This window comes from Microcaecilia unicolor, chromosome 11 (assembly GCF_901765095.1).
Source record: "Microcaecilia unicolor chromosome 11, aMicUni1.1, whole genome shotgun sequence".
NCBI classification, from domain to species: Eukaryota; Metazoa; Chordata; class Amphibia; order Gymnophiona; family Siphonopidae; genus Microcaecilia; species Microcaecilia unicolor.
This window is the reverse complement of record NC_044041.1, coordinates 27,791,234-27,811,649: the sequence shown is the minus strand read 5'-3', so window position 1 is coordinate 27,811,649 and position 20,416 is coordinate 27,791,234. Positions and strand designations below refer to the sequence as shown.

General features: G+C 46.7%; 2 protein-coding genes across 5 annotated transcripts in view; one reads left to right on the top strand and one right to left on the bottom strand.

Annotated features, from left to right (window-relative positions):
- Positions 1–254: 254 nt before the first annotated feature.
- Positions 255–19,569, bottom strand: MMAB (metabolism of cobalamin associated B). Of its 2 annotated transcripts, XM_030220060.1 has the most exons (9): positions 19,417–19,569; positions 16,811–16,872; positions 13,963–14,056; positions 13,398–13,455; positions 9,628–9,700; positions 6,061–6,158; positions 5,865–5,929; positions 3,567–3,626; positions 255–421 (listed from the first exon to the last, which is right to left on the bottom strand). In XM_030220060.1, exons 1-9 carry the CDS (start codon positions 19,509–19,511, stop codon positions 334–336), a joined length of 693 nt encoding a protein of 230 aa, XP_030075920.1. In that variant the 5' UTR covers positions 19,512–19,569; the 3' UTR covers positions 255–333. The 2 variants fall into 2 exon arrangements, with proteins under 2 accessions (XP_030075920.1, XP_030075921.1); XM_030220061.1 differs by lacking the exon at positions 3,567–3,626.
- A 189-nt stretch (positions 19,570–19,758) lies between these two features.
- Positions 19,759–20,416, top strand: part of MVK (mevalonate kinase) — a 51,616-nt gene continuing 50,958 nt past the window's right edge. For all 3 annotated transcript variants that reach the window (XR_003943868.1, XM_030219738.1, XM_030219737.1), the window contains exon 1: positions 19,759–19,838. Coding sequence is in view for 2 of the 3 variants with exons in the window: in XM_030219738.1 (XP_030075598.1) it covers positions 19,784–19,838 (55 nt within the window). In the remaining variant the exon portion in view is untranslated. The remainder of the gene's footprint in view (positions 19,839–20,416) is intronic.

The following is a 20,416-nucleotide window of genomic DNA, read 5'->3' as shown; positions in this document are numbered from 1 at the left end:
GCTGGGGAAGTGTAGGCTGAGAAAGGTGCGGGAAGATCATTTAGCATTTCTGGATGGAAGGTCCACTAGGTCTAGCTTGTAGGTCGGAGCATCTCCATGAAAGATTTTATGAACAATCGTGCATATCTTGAACATGGTACGTTCTTTCAGTGGGAGCCAGTGTAGGTTCTCTCTTAGGAATTGGTTCCCAATAAACCTGCTAACATAAATGTATTTAAAAAATGGTTATGCCATTTGCACACATTTCCCCTCTAGCTGAAGTTTATTAAATAGAAATGTCACAATATATATACAGCAATAGCTTTACAGGTTCGCTGCTTTGTGTGAACAGCTTCATTGGTCATTTTTTGTGTATATGGTTTCTTGGCTCCCTTCCAGTTTTGCTGCATACCGTGCCAAAGTGAAGAGATAGTCACTGAGCCTAGGAAAGAGAACACAGAGCGTCAGACAGTCATGTGACAAAAGTATGTTATTTTAGGGCAGGATGAGAAATGTTCTAGTCCAAGGGCCACACGGAGCCATGCCTGGGGTGTGGAGTCTCCTTAGAGTGGGTAGAGGTACGAGGTGAATGGCAGGGATCTAAAGAACTAAGGCCCCCTTTTACCAAGCTGCGGCAAAAAGGGGGGCCTGTGCTGGTGTTGGCGCGTGTTTTTCACGTGTGCCAAGGCCCCCTTTTTACCGCACTGGGTAAAAGGGAAGTCTCTCTTTCCTGCAGGAAATGGCCATGCGGCCATTTCGGGGGGGGGGGGGGGGGGGGGGGAGGGGGAGCCCTTACCACCTCCACCCATTCAGGTGCCGGTAAGGGCTCCCGCGCTAACCCATTAGTAACTGATAACTGCTGGGTACACTCTGTCGCTACAAAAATAAATATATTTTTGTAGCACCGGCTACGACGGTGCGCTAGGGGTGGGAAGTACTGCTGGGTTGGTGCGGTAGCCCAGCAGTACTTCCAGTTTAGCAAGCGGTAAGCCTGCCTTGCACTTACCGTCGCTTAGTAAAAAGGGGCCCCTTATACTTTGAACTTGCTGGTATGGCAGTAGTAAAAATTTGCATCAAAATCTTGCAAATATAGTCCTTTAGCCCTTGAAGTTGCTCTTTTCACAAAAACACCCACGTTGTCAACCTTTTACTGATGTATGAATGTTGATATGTCAAAAATGGACAATTTGGGCTTTGAATGATGTTATAAGAGCAGCCACCTACTGAGGGCTTGAAGGCCAGGGGCCGAATGCAATTTTGCCAATGCCACCAGAAGAGAGGACCAGAAAGATGGGCTGGTAGTAGTTGCCCAGCCCTACTTGCACTGAAGAAGCAAAAGTCACTGGCAGCTTAAGCTGAAAGAACCTCTTATTCACCCACCAGTACTGCCTGTTGTTAATCTGCAGGGGGGGGGGGGGTCTCTGGGATTGTAGCTCCATTGCCCTACTTAATTCAGCCCTAAGCACAGGGAAATAATTCACTACAGGAGACAGGAGCAACTAGCAGAGTGACTCAAACTTGAGCATACAATCTGGTTCATGTTCCTTCCTTTAGGCATGAACCTTATGCCTTTGGCCAGAATAAAGCCTTGTAGGCTCCTCCCTTTGAAATACCCTCTTTCCCGGACTAAGGACTCTACTTACTTTGGGAGACTTTCAGCCTAAATCCCTGAGTTTAGCAGCTCTTGCCCTTTGCCTCCCTGTCCCCTGACCCTAGCTGTTTGGTACGGTGTAGACAATTATGTGACAGTTCATGGCTATCATCTCTGCCCTCCTTTCCTGAGACCAATGTAGTTCCTCTTTCTTGTATTCATTTTCTCTCTGCCTGCTCTACCTCTTGAATTAATGAATTGTGAACCACTCTGAAGGCCCTGCCCTAGGCTGGTAGATCAAGCCTTAATGAAACTTAAACTAATGGACAAATTGATTCTTTTTAAATGGAAACTTAAAGAGCTTGTCACAATATTACTTTGAGGCGCTGGAAACTATATTCTGTTGATAATCTGTACATTAATAGAGCAAGAACAGCAGGCCAACCCCTTCAGCTTTTGCTATCCTGGCTGAAAGGATTTAAAAGCTGGTCAACAGAGCCAGTCCTAGAGTATCTGATTCCTTAGAGCGGGAGTGGCCAACCTCTGTCCTGAAGGGCCACAACTCAGTTGGGTTTTCAAGATTTCTACGATGAATATGGATGAGATCTAGCTCCATCTAACTGATCTGCAAGTACTGCTTCCATCTCATGCATATTCATTGTGGAAATCTTGAAAACTCAACTGAGTTGCAGCCCTTGAGGACCGTTGTTGGAGTGGAGGAGTGGCCTAGTGGTTAGAGCACCGGTCTTGCAATCCAGCGCTGGCCGGTTCAAATCCCACGGCTGCTGCTTGTGATCTTGGGCAAGTCACTTAACCCTCCATTGCCTCAGGTACAAACTTAGATTGTGAGCCCTCCTGGGACAGAGAAATATCCAGAGTACCTGAATGTATGAAAAAGGTGTGAGCAAAATCTAAATAAATAAAAATAATAAAATTGTTGCCCCACCCCATACATTTTCCCTCCCCCAAGGCCAGCCACCATTGTTGCTTTACCTCTGCCCATGCCTGTGCTCATCAAAACAAAAGTTGAAAGGCCCTGTGCTGACTCATAGCAGCTCTTCAAATTCTGCCTTTGGGTGGATGCCTAGTCCACTTAGTTCCGGCACTGGCCCAATTGATGGAACACTAAACACTATCAAGTTTCCACCCTCTGCATGTTTAGGGACATCTTTGTAGGGTAGGACTCCTCTCAGGGGCGGCCTGACCATTAAGGCCACCTGAGGCAGGGGCGGCTCAGGGCCATACTCTTCCGGAGCGGTATCTCCCTCGTCACGTTCCAAACCCGGCAGTGATTCCCATACGCTGCCCTGCCACCCGCCTCTTCCCTTTACTGTGGCCGACTCTCTTGATGTAACGTCCTGTTTCATCAGAGGTCCAGACAGCCCCAGTAAAGGGAAGAAGCAGGGCAGCATATGGGAACGGCTGCCGGCTTTGGAACGTGATGAGGTAAACGGCATGAATGGGCTGGAGGTAGGAAGGGGAGCAGCATCTTGGCCTGGGGGTGGGGGTGGGTGGAAGCGGCATCCTATCTGCTCGCTACCAAAGACTATATATTCTGATGCGCAACAGCGAGGTTGGATGTTAGAAGGTCCAATAATTAAGCACATACCATTAGTAAATATTTTTAACTAAACCTGCTTAAAAAAAAACAAAAACCTACACTGTTCTAACATGTGGGTACTCTCTTCTACTAAGCTTACACCCCTCCTGACTAGTGCTTGTACGTATGGGAACCACTGAAGGGAAGAAAAGGGGGATTTTGGATTGAGCGCAGGTTCTATACTGGCACATTGTCTTTAAACATAGGAAAGGTGTCCATTTTAATATAATAGATGCTCCACTGCTGCCTAGGACTAACAGTCAATGTATTTCTGTAACTCAATAGCTCATTTTCTCATGTCTGTAAACTATGACCCTATCTATGCTCAAGCTACACTGGCAGCTGGTTTTCATTTTTCCTGGCGGGAGAGACTGTAAGGAAACGTGAAGCTTTCACCTGTTTAAGTATTTTGCAACATTTGGATCTGCCTCGCCGGCTTGCACTACGGGGAGGACACTGAAGAAGAGAAAAGGCAAAGGCAGTTAATATATGCTAGATAATAACGGGGGGAGGGGGGGGGGGTGTTAAACAGAGGGGGATGGGAGCATTTGTTCAATCAATACAGATTTCTACTATCAGGTCTCTTGGTGGTAAATGGTCAAATATACTTATTAGAAAGCAGCTTACAAAAAGCTGTTTGGTTTAGTTTACGCCGTTTTTTGTACTGAATCTAGTAGATGGCAAAAAGTATTGCAATTTGTATAAGTTGGGATCAGCTGGACTTAGTTCACTTTGTGCAGGTAATGACGGAGAAAGGATGTCAGACTGGTAAGGTGGCACATGGGGAAGGACTGAACAGAGGAGACCCAGATGGCTTATACTTTTCGACTGGTTTTCTAGACTATTCAAATAACTGTTCTTGAGCTTATTTCCCTCTGAACATGCCTCTTTTGTTAATTACGCTACAAAGGTTTTGGAGAAGCTGTTGCTTTGTCACCATCCGTGCCTCGGCCAGTACAGGCCCAGCTCGATGACCTATACAGGCCCTCCCGCGGCTGTAAGGATGACTTGCAAGCATGCCCTGCTTTTACTAAGTCAGTACCCTCTGCCTAAAATATGATATGGACCCTGTCTCAGTACTGTTAACAGTTCATAGATATTGATGTCTCAGCCGGCACCCCTGTTTTAATGGACACATTTTATGTACATTCAGATTACAACATAAGAGAACGTTTTGTTTTAGAGCTCTGCTTGTAGGTGAAGTAGCCAAAATTTATCATTTTGCACATTTTTGAGTCTTAGCTTTGTTCTACTATGCCCCATCGTATGGGGGTGGGGAAGTGGTGTACTGATATTCACAAAATGTATTTCCATCCATTTATCAGAAAAGCCTATGTTTTTAGCTGTATTTACTCCAAATGAATCAACAACTGCTGCTGAAACCTCTTTCTTTGCTAATAGTTACAGCCATCTGGCCCTTATTTTACATCTATTAGTATTTTGAATGTCTAAACCAGGGGCGTAGCCAGACAACAGATTTTGGGTGGGCCCCAAATGTTCTTCCCCCCCCCCCCCCCCCCCAAAAAAAAAAATAAAATCTCAGCTGGTGGGAAAACGCTTCTTTCCACCTTGACCTCAGGAATGCACTGAAAACTGAGCATGTGCTGGTGTCATGGAGAGTAGCGTTTTCGTTACCATCAGGGGAAACTCTTCAGCTGGCGGAGCTTGGGATTCCCACCAGTTACCACTAAACATGTACTACTGTTGGGTGGGCCTGAGCCATAAATGGGTGGGGCCCTGGCCCACCCAAGGCTACGCCACTGGTCTAAACACTCGCATTTAGACATCCATATTGCATAAATAGCTATAGCCCAATTTTATAAAGCCAGGATATGACTGTCTAAAACTGCAGTATTCCCTTATGGCAAGGTGTTTTTTTTTTTTGTTGTTGCGGGGGAGGGGGGTTGTAAAATATAGATGTCCAGTTTTGATGTCAGAAGGGAAAAAGGACATCCATGTAAAAAAAAAAAAAAAAAAAAAAGATGGATGTGGTTAGTAAGACCAGTGTTTCCCAAGTCCAGTCCTAGAGTAGCCCTTGCCGGTCAGATTTTCAGGATATCCACAATGAATATGCATGAACTTGATTTGCATACACTGCCTCCATTTTATGCATTTCAGTTACAACTGGAGGAAAGGAGAAACAGGGGTGATATGATAGACGTTCAAATATTTGAAAGGTATTAATCCACAAACGAACCTTTTCTGTAGATGGGAAGGCGGTAGAACTAGAGGACATGAAGTGAGATTGAAGGGGGGCAGACTCAGGAAAGATGTCAGGAAGTATTTTTTCACGGAGAGAGCGGTGGATACTTGGAATGCCCTCCCGCGGGAGGTGGTGGAGATGAAAAATGGGATAAACATAAAGGAATCCTGTTTGGAAGGAATAAATCCTCAGCAGCTTAGTCGAGATTGGGTGGCAGAGTCGGTGGCGGGGCTAGTGCTGGGCAGACTTCTATGGTCTGTACCCTGAAAATGGCAGATACAAATCAAGGTCAGGTATTCACAAAGTAGCACATATGAGTTTATCTTGTTGGGCAGACTGGATGGACCGTACGGGTCTTTTTCTGCCGTCATCATTTTGTAAAGAAAAGGGCCATGGCGGAGCCTGCTACCTCCAGTGATGACTTCGTTGGCGTGACAAGTTTGGTTTCTATATATGGTTGTAAAGTAAGAGAAATCTGCCTCCGTACTTACCACCTCTCTGCTCTGCGACACACAGCTCGGGCCAAGTGCAATGATGCACTACTTTTTCCACCAGACTACAAAAGATGACAGAGTAACCAGGCTGAAGCGACATCTTGCACCATTAAGCAGCATAAATTGCACACCAGCTTTTTAATAGTTCCACTACACATAGAATTTAACAGGAATAGCAACACACTGTACCTACAGGTAAGATGAATGAGGTAAGTGGTGGAAGCTGGTCACAGTACTCATCGATCCACTGCTCCAGTTCTAGGACAGGCTTATCATCAAACGACGTCCTTTCTACGAGATATGAAATGGAGCGCCTGAATTTAAAAAAAGAAATAGCACCCCCCCCCCCCCCCAAAAAAAAAAAAAGTACTTCTAAATGAAGAAATTGTTTTACCTAATAATTTTCTTTCCTTTAGTCCTACTAGACCAGTCCAGATTAAGCTGAAGGTAACAGAAAAAAATAGTTCTAAGTAATTCACCCCCTTAAGAGTATATTGTGCAGCCTTGAATGTTTAGTATTTTAAATAGCCAAGCAATGATGCTCATGACATCTACAGTGAAGAAGATTGCAAATGCCATAACGAAGACACTGGGCCTGAGCTGTAACATGTAGTGTGGCTCTTACCCAACTGACATATTTTGTGGAGTCAGGAGATCCAGGCAGAACTGTAATATGAAGCATGGCTCATACTCAACTGACATACAGAGCTTTCACTGAGTCAGGAGATGTGGCTTGAGCTACAACCTGTAGTGTGGCTCCTACTTGAACATTCCAGGTTTCATGATATACTTAAGAGGGTGAATTACTTGGAACTATTTTTTTTTACCCCTGTCACCTTCTGCTGATGGATGGACATAACCCATTAGTCTGGACTGGTAGAGATTTGGTAACCATAAGTTTCCTTATCCATGAGCTACACCTTGGAAAGAAATGTTGAGACTGTACTGAAATCCACTGTGATGCAGCAGGCATTTCATAAAAAACATTATCTGTTCATTTTGTAGGCAGGTAAAGGTTTTATGGATGGCTGCTTAGCTCTTTGGTAGACACTGTAGCCTAATCTTGGAACGATTAAAGCATCTTGTCCAACCTACAGCCTGCCAACTTAATTTTTCTGGCCCACAGAAACCTGAATTCCTCTGATGAGATTCCTGCTTCAACTCTTAACTGCGAGCTTGAGCCGTGTGGCACTGGAAGTTTGGGTTGGTCCTGCAGTTTCAAGTCTGGCAAGACCAACCCAAACTTCCAGCGCCATGCAGCACAAGCTCGCAGTTATGGCAGGGACGCAGGGATTGTGCCAGAGGACTCTTCTAGAGAGTTGCATGGGGACAGAAATTTCACCCATCCCCACCCATTCCCTGTGCTAAAGTAACCCAACTTGTGGTAAAAAAAAAAACAACAAAACCTCATCTTAACAGTAGTTCATTGATAACTTCCCCTGTCAGTGCTTATGGGGATTTCAATGCAATCAACCATTTCTATTAAGTTTTTAGTGCTATTATAATTACCATAAATATCTGAACAAATATATACCTTTCTGAGAAGAGAATATCACTAATAAATCTCCAAGTACGCTTCACTAATATAAGGATCATTTCACGAAACACAAATCCACAGGTGGTGGAGATGAAAACGGTAACGGAATTCAAACATGCGTGGGATAAACAAAGGAATCCTGTGCACAAGGAAGGGATCCTCAGGAGCTTAGGCTAGAATGGGTGGCAGAGCTGGTGGTTGGGAGGCGGGGCTAGTACTGGGCAGACTTATAGGGTCTGTGCCAGAGCTGGTGGTGGGAGGCGGGGATAGTGCTGGGCAGACTTATACGGTCTATGCCAGAGCTGGTGGTGGGAGGCGGGGTTGGTGGTTGGGAGGCGGGGCTAGGGCTGGCCAGACTTATACGGTCTGTGCCCTGAAGAGGACAGTACAAATAAAAAAAGTAGCACATATGAATTTATCTTCTTGGGCAGACTGGATGGACCGTGCAGGTCTTTTTCTGCCATCACCTACTATGTTTCGTTTTCCTCTGTCAGGAGCTGTAAGCGCAGTCAGCAAAATATGCAGTAACATCACGCCATCTGTTTTAATTTCATTGTGGATCCAGCTAAGTTATAGAATGAAATGCTTTGATGTCCCCATGCATACCCCCACCCTCCCACTCTGTCAGACTGTCAAAGTAATGCTTTGATCTTTCACCTATATATACAGTCATCTACCAACATTTGCTTATTTCCAATCTGACGAAGAAGGGCAACTTTCGAAAGCTAATCAAGAAATGTATTAAGTTATGTCCAATAAAAAAGGTATCATCTTATTTTGTTTGATTTCTATAGAATGATTTGAAAATCAACTGCATATTAGAGAGATTTTGTTCTGCATTTATGAAGCACTGAGTGATTTCTTTATACACCTATATTTCTTATTGTGTACAAGGTTTCAGTCAGTACATTGTGCATTTGTGTTTTGTGAAGCGATCCTTATACTAGTGAAGAGTAGTTGGAGATATAATTGCTATGGCACAAGGAAAGGAAAAGATAGCCTGGCCTGGCCTGGAACTACCCTTCTGCGAGATCCCTGAAGGAACTGCGTCCATCCCCACGGGAGTCCTGTGGAGCTGGAGGGGATCCCCATGGGATTCCCGCTAACCCCGTTCCACTGCAGCTCTCTATATGCCTTTCTTTTTTTCAGTTTTTCTTCCTCTGCTACTTTATGTTCAACTAAATGAACCAAAGATTGGGGGGGGGGGGGGGGGGGGGGGGGGGAAAGGAAGATTTGCATACAACAGAGAGAGAGAATGGGTGACAGTAAGGGGGGGCACATATGAGACAGATTGGGTGACGGTGGGGGGGGGCCACATATGAGACAGATTGGGTGACGGTGAGGGGGGGCCACATATGAGACAGATTGGGTGACGGCGAGGGGGTCACATATGAGACAGATTGGGTGACGGTGAGGGGGGGGGGCCACATATGAGACAGATTGGGTGACGGCGAAGGGGGCCACATATGAGACAGATTGGGTGACGGCGAGGGGGTCACATATGAGACAGATTGGGTGACGGTGAGGGGGGGGCCACATATGAGACAGATTAGGTGACGGGGAGAGGGGGGCCACATATGAGACAGATTGGGTGACGGCGAAGGGGGCCACATATGAGACAGATTGGGTGACGGTGAGAGGGGGGCCACATATGAGACAGATTGGGTGACGGTGAGGGGGGGGGGCCACATATGAGACAGATTGGGTGATGGAGAGGGGGGCCACATATGAGACAGATTGGGTGACGGCGAAGGGGGCCACATATGAGACAGATTGGGTGACGGTGAGAGGGGGGCCACATATGAGACAGATTGGGTGACGGTGAGGGGGGGGGGGCCACATATGAGACAGATTGGGTGATGGAGAGGGGGGCCACATATGAGACAGTGTGTGACAGCGAGGGGGCCACATATGAGAGAAAAAGATAGAATGGGCGACAGCAGGGGGGTACATATGTCGTTCTTAGCACGAGAGAGCGTGTGCACATGTATTTTGCCCCTCTGAATGTTACAAAATATAAAATATGGCCCCCAATAAAAAAAAGGTTGGACAACCCTGGATTAAAAGGTGCTGGCACTTCAGCTGACAATTTGCTTTAAAATGGATTATGACCTCTTATAAAAGTGAGGAGGGGAAAGAATAAGGATGTAAAACTCTTGACTTTCTACTGCTCCGGTCTGGAAAACCATTAATCTAGGTAAAATTAAAAAAAATAGCAAGTACTTAAGTGGCTTTCTCTTGCTGACGATATTGGTGTTGCGACATTAGAGCCAATGTCTTGAAGCATGCACTGAATCTACAATTACCAAGCAGAACAAAGATTAGCCTGATTATAGCAAACACAGAATCCACAAAACGGCAAATCACAAACATAACAAATGTCCATTCTCCAAGGAGAAAATTAACAACCTTGATCTCACAGGGGCGTAGGCATAATTGTCTGGATTCTACTATATGACTTCTTATTTTCAGTGGTGGGTCTATTGTGACATCGGTGGCTTTTGACTTTTGATGCCTTCTTCAACCCCCCCCCCCCCCCCCCCCGGCATGACACAGATCCCATGAACTCTATCTACTGTATGTCAGGGCTTCTCAACCCTCTCCTGGAGGCATATTTAACCAGTCAGGTTTTCAGGATTACCAAAATGAATAGATTCAACAACAGCCCCTCATGATCCTATCCCTTCGCTTTTTGTCAAATTTACTATCCAAGAGCTCGGACCATTTATTTCCCAAATGGTTTGTGCATATACCATGTGTAAACATACATGGTGAAGAAGAATATGTTTTGGTAGTGCAAGAAATTTTCTGAGCCGTAAGTTGGGTTATAGTATATGTTAGGTGATCGAATATAGAGAGATTCTATTCGATCATGGGTTTAAGGCGATGATGCTTGCTCGTTTCAGCAAGGAGGTAAAGTAGTCATTTGATAAAAAGTTTGATTATGTGGTGATCGTGTATAATGTTGTTATTTAGTGTTTAAGGTGAGTGATTATTGTATGTTTTTTTTGAAAAGATCTGTTTTCAGTAGCCTTCGGAAGATGGCCAGGTCTTTCGTTGTCTTTATGGCCTTCGGAAGAGCGTTCCATAACTGCGTGCAGATGTATGAGAAGCTAGTCGCGTATGTGGATTTATAGTTTAGATTAGGGCTGTGCCTCCAGGAGAGAGTTGAGAAACCCTGACACAGGCCATGTAAAAGATGCTACAGTATCAACCTACCCCTCTGACCCTTAGTGCTGCTCAGGGATTGTGTTTAAACCCCTTAAAGACCTCCCGCCGCCCCCTGTAATGATACAGATTAGAACATTTGTAATGAATTAAAGCACATAATTCTTTGGAGGAAAATGTGTTTTAAGCCCTGACGGCCAGGGCTGTTTAGTTGCAGTTTACTTTCAATATACACTGAATTGTTCATGGTACAATTATGGATTTGAATCCCAGTGCAGTTCCTTAACCCTCCATTGCCTCAGGCAGGGGCGTATCTGAACTGCGGCGGTAGGGGGGGGCCAGGGCCAGAGTGAGGGGGCACATTATAGCCCCCCCCCCCGCCGCCGCCACCATTGCCGATCCCCCTCCCCCCAGCCGCTGCCATTGCCGATCCCCCCCCCCCCCGCCGTTGCTGTCGCCTACCTTCGCTGGCGGGGGACCCCAACCCCCGCCAGCCGAGGTCTGCGTCCTCCTGCCGCTGCCGGCTGCCTGTAAAAGAATTCCGTCAGCTGGCGGGGGACCCCCAACCCCCGCCAGCCAAGCCGAGGTCCTTTCATTTCTAAAGCTGGCGCCGAAAGTTTCTTCTGAGTCTGACGTCGCTGCACGTTGTACGTGCAGGACGTCAGACTCAGAAACAGAATGAGCTTCATTCTGTTTCTGAGTCTGATGTCCTGCACGTACAACGTGCAGCGACGTCAGACTCAGAAGAAACTTTCGGCGCCAGCTTTAGAAATGAAAGGACCTCGGCTTGGCTGGCGGGGGTTGGGGGTCCCCCGCCAGCTGACGGAATTCTTTTACAGGCAGCCGGCAGCGGCAGGAGGACGCGGACCTCGGCTGGCGGGGGTTGGGGTCCCCCGCCAGCGAAGGTAGGCGACAGCAACGGAGGGGGAGGGTTGGCAGCGGTAGGGGGGTCCAGGGCGAAATCTGCGGGAGCCCAGGCCCCTGAGGCCCCACGCAGATACGCCCCTGGCCTCAGGTACAAACTCAGAGCTTTCCAGGGACTGAAAAATACCAACTGCGCATGAACATACACTGCTTTGATAATTTTTGGGCTTGCAGGTATGTAAGAAAAAGAAAATTTTGGATATGCCATTGCCTAATTCAATGAAGGCCAGTATTATTTTTTCAATTTTTACCCTAAGAGAGAGCATTTTTCAGTTACCGAAGCCTCGAGATCTGTGGTACGTAGATGAGGTCCTATCTGTCCACAACCCTTTCAGTCTTGCAGCAGTAGGAGGTGTATTCAAACACTTGACTTACAGTATCTTTCCCATTACGGCCTATACAGTTGGTTAGATTTAAGGCTTTCTCTACCAGGGGCGTAGCCAGACCTCGTGGTGGTGGTGGTGGGGGGCACATTTTAGTCTGCCGTCCCACCCACTGCTGCAGCAAATACCTTGGCTGGCGGGGTTCCCCAACTCCCGCCAGCTGAAGCTTTGTCCAGCACCGGTCTCCGGCGCCGCCGCATTGCCTGCCCTGCTCTGTCTTCCTCTCACGTCCTGCACGCTCCTCTTAGTGAAATTGAGCACGCTCAGTTTAACTAAAAGGAGCGTGCCGGGCGTGAGGGGAAGACAGAGCAGGGCAGGCAATGTGGCGGGCGCCGGAGACCAGCACTGGATAACACTTCAGTTGGCTGGGGTTGGGCACCCCCACCAGCAAAACCAGGGGCCCACAGGAAATTTTTTTTGGGGGGGGGGGGGGGGGCAGGGCCCCATGGCCCCACCTAGCTACGCCACTGTTCTCTACAGTGGATGGCTTACACTGCACACAGTATTTTTCTTTTGTCTGTTTATTGATAGAAATTTTGAAATAGAAACGAACAATCTTACTGAGCAGGAAAAGCAGAGTTTGATCATATCTAGGGTTACCATATGTCCGGTTTTACCCGGACATGTCCTCTTTTTGAGGACACTGTGGGAAATCCGAGCGGGTTTTTCCAGCCTGCCCGTTTGTCTGGGTTTGCGGACAAAGGGACAGGCTGGAATCTCTCGCCTGTACATCCCCCAGTGTCCTCAAAAAGAGGACAAGTCTCCCGCTTGCTAGTAGTGCCAGCTCTGCTTCAAAATGGCTGCCGAGACTTAAAGCGGCAGCCTCACGAGACTTCCAGAAGTCATTTCGAAGCAACCGAAGGGAGCTGTGCGGGTGTTCCATTTGCAGCCTGAGACCCTGAAGAAGCAGCGAAATGCTGGCCATCGTCAGCTCAGGGCAGCATATGAAGGACTGCACAGCGGAAACCAGCATCTGATTGATACTACCGCATAAAGATAAGTGGATTAGTATACATTGGACAGCTAGTTAGGCTCCAGTAGTCTCTAGCAGCGATTGATGCATTGAAAATTGGTCAATATTTGTTATTACTTTAAAAGAAAATATACACAAGCATTAAGTGTTTTTGACCACAGTGAATAGATTTTTCAGAACTGTGGCACCAGGGTTTTTTGTCTATGATGAAGAGAGGACCACTGTGTACGTTTAGCTCTGCGAGACCCATTTTTGGTCTCTGAGCTCTTTGAGGCTTTTTCCCTGAGAGTCATTTTGATTTGCGTGGATTTTTTGTTTCTGTTTATACGCCTACAACGCCCATTTCTTCCCCAACCCACTCTCTAGTATGCATTTGGGCCTATACAGCTTTTTCTGTCTTCTCAAGGAGCGACAACTGTATCAGACTGGTCATCAAAGGCTGACAACATTTTAACAATTCTACATTACACCGTAACAATGTATCATCCATAAATAAGTTACACCACAGCAGACAGGACCGTGAATGGGCTGCTGCTGCTACTCACCTTGTCCAACTGATCTACAAATGGATGCCCGTGGTCAATACAGAATTCCCTAGCCAGCCTAAATGATAAAGATGGAACAGAATTAACAAACTTATTAAAAGAAAACACCTAAACTAATCCTACTATGCGTGTGTGGTTTATTTTGTTAACCAGAAATGCTGATTCTTTCAGTTTTGAAGACAGATATGTCCGACTGCATTCCAGAGAATTTTGATACTTCCCGGCACAAGGATCCAAAGAATTTTGATCAATAAGAATGCTTATTGATCAAAGCACTTTTGCCAGCAACACACGAAAGGTTCCGAGGAATGCTGGACTATGGAGGGAATCTTGTAAGCCATAGACTACTATGGTTGGAGGCCTTTTATTCCCAGTGCTTTTGGTTTTGCACCTTTTTCCAGCCCTAAATTGAGCGTGCATGCAAGGTTTCTCCTACTTAAGACTTTGTACGGCCTGTTCTGAACATTGCAAAACTGTGTTGTCAAAGGATCATTTAAGGCCATTAACATTAAGCCGCAGAAATCCAGCAGCTGTGTTAGAATGAAAAAGTGAAGACATTTACTACCCAATGGCTGAACTTAATTCATCCGTTGTTCCCAGGGCTTCAAAGATCTGGTCATCTTTTGGTCTTCTCTCTCCAGTAAATGTACTAGAAAATCCTGATAAACGCATGAAAAGATGTCTCAGTTCAATCAGAACAGACCCAGAGTAACAGCACATTTATGTCCACGAATTAATTTAGCTTTTAAGCTTTAGTATTCACATTTAAATCTCAAAGAAGAGCAATCTAGGCAAGATGAAGGATTCATAATTGCTTATTAAAAAAACACTGATGAGGGAATTCAAATGTGTGTTTATAAAAAATCATGCTACTCTTTCTAATATTACCAGCCCTTTCAGGAGATGTTGAACAAGCACAGTTTGAAAGGTACAAGGATAACGTTAACGGCAAACGGGTCGGCTTAGCGACCAGCTCGCTTAAAGTCCCTGACTGTATAGTTTTAGTCTTAATGAAAACACACGCTTACAAAGGAATCGATATTTCTTTTATCCTATATAATAAAACTCACCCTCAACGTTCTGAAGACACTGACGTCATTGAAGCCAAGCCACTGACGTCACTTCCTTCAACACAGGTTCGAAGGGTTCATGGTGGTGAAGCCACCGAAATCGCCAAGTTGCTGGGCCCCGCCCTCGCGTCAAACATGATGACGTCGAGGGCGGAGCAATGGCGTACGGTGCGTGGAGCAATGGCGTCTGAACGACCAAGGGGACGGTAGGTACGTAGGGAGGGAGAAGGGGGGGTGTTGGGGAGGAAAGCCTTGCTAGCGCCTGTTTTATTTGGTCCAGAAACGGGCCTCTTTTATATCTTAAAATATTGGCAAAGTCCCCCCCCCCCGAAACACATGACGTGCCAGCAGTGTCATCAAATCATTTGGTCCATCATCCATCAGAACTTAAGATTTCACATCCCATGTCCATAGTCAGTTTTCTAATATGTATCTGTGGGTTTGTCTACATATAATTTTTTTATATACAGTAGGATGCCGATTACCCGGATTAACCTCAGCAGAGAGCAGTCCGGAAAATGGAAAATCCAGATTATTGGATATTCCTTTTTGAAACGAGAACACACTTTTGAGAGTTACATGTTGAGCGTTATTTTTTGTTTTCAAATGGGAAAAAATTTCAAGCCATTTGTGATGTTATAACTTTTTTTTTTTACTGTATATCAGGCATAATGTGATAACTGATATAGAGATTATGATAAAAAAAAAACTGGAAAGATAAAGAACTGAAGCAATCCAGATAAATGGACATCCGGATAATTGGAGTTCTTATAATCGGCGTCCTACTGTATTTAAAATTAAACACACACTTTTTGAAAAATGTTGTTTCCCTTTAATATGGAACCTGAGAGTAAGAGGCTGGATTTTCACTTAAGAAGAGGCAAACGCAAGGCACTCTTGTGAAACACAGACCATGTTAGTCCATGTCCTTTTCCAAAGGAAAGTAACATTTTTATAATTTTGTATGTGCAATTAAAAAAAACCATACATAAAAAAGAGCCATGACTATGCTCATTAGATGCTTCAAAACACTAACCAGCTTATTTTCGAAAGAGATTGCCGGCCGTCTTCCAACACAAATCGGGAGATGGCCGGCGATCTCCTGAAGACGGCCAAATCGGTACAATCGAAAGCCAATTTTGGCCGGCTTCAACTGCTTTCCGTCGCGGAGGTGGCCAAACTTCAAGGGGGCGTGTCGGTAGCGTAGCGAAGATGGGAAGGGGGCGGAACGAGGACGTGCTTTGAGATAGCCGGCTTCGCCCGATAATGGAAAAAAGGGCGTTCCTGGCGAAAATTTGGCCCGCTTTATTTGGTCCCTTTTTTTTCAGGTCCAAGTCCCAAAAAAGTGCCCAAACTGACCAGATGACCACCGGAGGGAATCGGGGATCACTTCCCCTGACTCCCCCAGTGGTCACTATCCCCCTCCCACCCTCAAAAAAAACAACTTTAAAACTTTTTTTGCCAGCCTCAAATGTCATACTCAGGTCCATCACAGCAGTATACAGGTCCCTGGAGCAGTTTTAGTGGGTGCAGTGGACTTCAGGCAGGGGGACCCAGGCCCATCCCCCCCTACCTGTTACACTTGTGGTGGTAAATGGGAGCCCTCCAAACCCCCCCCCCCAAACCCACTGTACCCACACATGTAGGTGCCCCCCCTTCACCCATAAGGGCTATGGTAATGGTGTAGAGTTGTGGGGAGTGGGTTTTGGGGGGCTCAGCACCCAAGGTAAGGGAGCTATTTTTATTTTTTAGAAGTGCCCCCTAGGGTGCCCGGTTGGTGTCCTGGCATGTCAGGGGGGACCAGTGCACTACAAATGCTGGCCCCTTCCACGACCAAATGCCTTGGATTTGGCCGGGTTTGAGATGGCCGGCCTCGGTTTCCATTATGGGTAAAAACCGAGGCCAGCCATCTCTGACATTTGGGTGGCCCGAACCGTATTATCGAAAAAAAAAAAGATGGCTGGCCATCTTTTTCGAAAATACGGTTGGCCCTGCCCCTTCGCGGCGCCATCCTCGGAGATGGCCGCCCTTAGAGATGGGCGTCCCCATTTGAAAATGCCCCTCTAAGTTTGTCATTTACTAACAGTTAATGTGCATTATCTGCTGCAGGGTCCAGAGGAATAAAATGGGCCTGCAGACGATAATGCACAGTAACACCTAACAGTTGGGGATTGACCACTTACATGTGTGTTGTCCTTAGGAAAAATATGCTAGGAAGAAAGGACACCACCTTCCCCATTTTAAAACTTTTCACACGGAACAAACTATTTCACACCTATTAACACAATAAACAAGAAATCTCAACCCTATCATGAAACTTTGGATGCGATGCAAGGTACAAACCTTTATCGCCGGTTTTTGTGTAGATCTTTGTTACTTTTGTTTTCTTCTGTTTATATTCAGAACTGGAAGAAAAAGGTTAAGATGGGTTACTGGAACAGAAGTTTACCGAGCTTCGCACTGTATTTCACGGCCTAGTCCAGTGCTTCCTTCCTTCTTAGGCCTGGTACCAACAATTCCTCCTCCTGGCCTGTGTTGCAGTTGATGGAGGCAGCATTGGACTGCACTAGTTGCAGGAGGGGACTACCTCTCCTGCTCTTCCACACTCCACCCATCTTGAATAAGCCAGTGCTTCTTAGTCCTCTCCTGGAGACACATCAGGGGCGTAGCCAGACTTCGGCGGGAGGGGGGTCCAGAGCCCAAGGTGAGGGGGCACATTTTAGCCCCCCCCAGCGCTGCCGATCCCCCCTGCCGCAATTGCCGACTCTCCCCGCCGCCGCCAGCACCACCACCAACAACTTTGACCCCCCCCGCCGACGACCCTCTCGAACCCCCCCCCCCCCGTCCGCCGTCCTTTGTTGGCGGGGGACCCCAACCCCCGCCAGCCGAGGTCCTAGGACTCAGAAACAAAACGAAGGACGAAGACTTCGGCTGGCGGGGGTTGCGGTCCCCCGCCAGCCAAGGTAGCAGACGGCGGGAGGGGGGGGTTGAAAGGGTCGTCGGTAGGGGGGTCCAGGGCCAAATCTACGGGAGCCCAGGCCCCCGTGGCCCCATAGTAGCTAAGCCCCTTAATTCTAGCCACTAACATTTTCAGGATTCTCACAATGAATCTGCAAATATTGGATACCTGTTGCATGCAGATCTGTCTTACGGATATTCATTGTGATAATCTTGAATCCTGACTAGCTCAGGCCTTGACAAATTTTCTCAGGACCTAAGAGCCAGACTTGGACCAACTGTCATTTATGTACTTATGCATACTATATGGATCACCCAAGGTGATAATACAACAAACTACCATTTAGTCGGCCCTTTAAAGAATAAGCTTTTTTTTACCAGCAGCGGTAAAAGGTGGCCTTGGCGCACGGCAATCCCACACGACGCCACCGCGGGCCACCTTTTACCGCCGTTTGGTAAAAAGGCCCCCCAAAAGAGGAAAGACACTGCCACCATTTTTGTTGGCAGCCACTTTTAGGGCATTTTTTAAAAACAAAGTTGTACTAGGGATTCCTGCGCGGTAAATGAGAGGAATCCCACTCGATTGCTATAGGCTTCCTCTCATTTGTCACGCAGGAACCGCTAGTGCGGCTTTGTAAAAGAGGCCTTTACTATTTTGTTCCAATGCAGTGGTGTTACACTGTGAAATGAAGACCCATGTTGGGCTGGGGAGGACTGGTTCACTGAAGAAGATTGTGGTTTGCTTATTTTTCACAGATCAGTTTTATGCTTTAAGTATTGAACACTCACAACACTTAATTTTTGAAATTTGAACTTTGTGCCTTATAGAGATTTTTTTTTGGGGGGGGGGGGAGGGGGACTGATGATTGAGTAAATCCCCAATAGTGAGAGTTACACAACAGGGGCTATATTCTGAGGGGTTTTTTTTCCTCCTATTTAAGGCAAAAGACTTCATTATAAGCAAAACTAACCCATTTGGAGATATTGCCCTGAAAGAATGATGTGATAGGAAGAAAGCAGGGTGGATAAAAATTGGTGATCTTTTTCTATATTAAAATTAGATTTAAACATTCTAAGGACGTCAGAAACAGAAGGAAGCCTTTTGTGAGAAGAGGACCTCGGCTGGCAGGGGTTGGGGTCCCCCGCCAGCAAAGGTAGGCGATGGCGGGTTGGCGGCGAGAGGGGTGGGCAAAGTCAGCAATGGCAGGGGGAGGGGGGTCGGCGGCACCCGGGGGGGGGGCTAAAATGTGCCCCCTCACCTCAGGCTCTGGACCCCCTCCCGCCAAAGTCTGGCTACACCCCTGTGTGGGAGGATATTCAATTGAAGAGTGACAGACATTAAGGAAATCAAGGAATTGTTTAGCATGTAGATTAGCAGCGTTTTCAAGATGTAAATTGATATCTCCAATCATAATAATTTATCAATATTGACACATATGCTGGATATAAATTCAATAAGTTCGGCCTCAGCCAGGTTCCACCTATTGGGAGGAGGCTATAATAATAGGAGGCAGATTTGGATAGGGAATCATTTTTCATAGAGCAGGCAACAATTTCTAGATTAGGGGATTGAAATTCTGTAAGTTTTTCCCTGGAGGAATGACTTATAAATAATAGCTAACCCACTTCATCTCTTAGAAAAACTGGGATGTTATTTTCAGAAACCCAAAATTGTGGGAATCTAAAATACGAACTGAATCAAAATAATAGAAGTAACAGAATAATCTGTTTAGTATATTAATCTTCTTTGAAAAAATATTTAATGGAATAAATGTACAGAGTACAGACACTAAAACCATAGTACATTCATGCTACGAGTGTGCCAATATACGAATGATAAAAGACAACTCCCCAGTCTCCTCTCTCTCCCCCCCCCCCCCCCCCCATCCCCATCCCCATCCCCTGACTCTTAGACCCAACCAAGCCAACACAAGAGCAGGTCAGGGAATGGGGCAAACATTAAGGTCACGTGACGCTCCAGCACCACTCACCTGCCCACCTTTATCCCTTTGCAATATTCAAGTGCCCGCAGTTGCTTTCCCACTGCCCTAGCCAGAGGCAGAGCTCTACCTGCTACCAAAGCCATGACAGCAGCAAGACGCCGACCCGACTAGCACTCGACAATCCCTTCCCGACCTGAGCGACGCTAGCCACACCCTCTCACGCGACTTCCGCACCAGCCCATTCTCCCACTTGATTGGCTGACGGATTCCTCGGCCACACGGTCACCTGCAACCCGATAGGCTGCTTCTATTGACATAGAGCACGGGCGGAGTTAAGCTTCTTGGTGCTGATAGGTTGGAAAAGGGGGCGGGGCGGGGGTTGGTGTCTGTTTGCCCGGCTGTGGGCAGGCGCTGGATGGTAAGGAAGGGATGGAACTTAGGCTCACTGGTCTGCAGGGTGGGCTCGCCAGGTAAGTGCGGAATTAGGGCGCTGTTTCGGGGTTCCTGGATGTGTCTCATCGCGGGAATCCCCTCGGGGATGGGGCAAGTGTGTGTTACCCTGGGTGTTCCCTCATGCATCCCATGACTCCTCCGGGAGGGTGGAGGGCAGGAGGAGTGCGTTACCTCTGGATTCCCTCCCGGAGTGGGCACTGGTATGTATTATATGGCAGTAATCTGCCCTCTGGAGCCATATGGTAACCCTACGAGTAGTGTCTCCCTAGGGGCTAGTTTTGTGGGTATTTGAGCGCTCTCACTATTCAGCAGACTTCTTTAGTGTGTCCAGAGAGGGCTCATTTTTTCGGGGTGAGGTTCAGTACGTTAGCCTCAGTCTCTGGCTGTCTTCAAGTCTAGGCTTAAAGCCCACCTCTTTGCTACTGCTTTCGACTCCTAACCATGACTCTCTTACTCAACACCCTCACTTATCACCCCTAGCTGTCTGTTCGTCTGTCCAATTTAGATTGTAAGCTCTGTTGAGCAGGGACTGTCTTTTTCATGTTCATTTGTACAGCGCTGCGTAAGTCTAGTAGTGCTATAGAAATGTTTAATA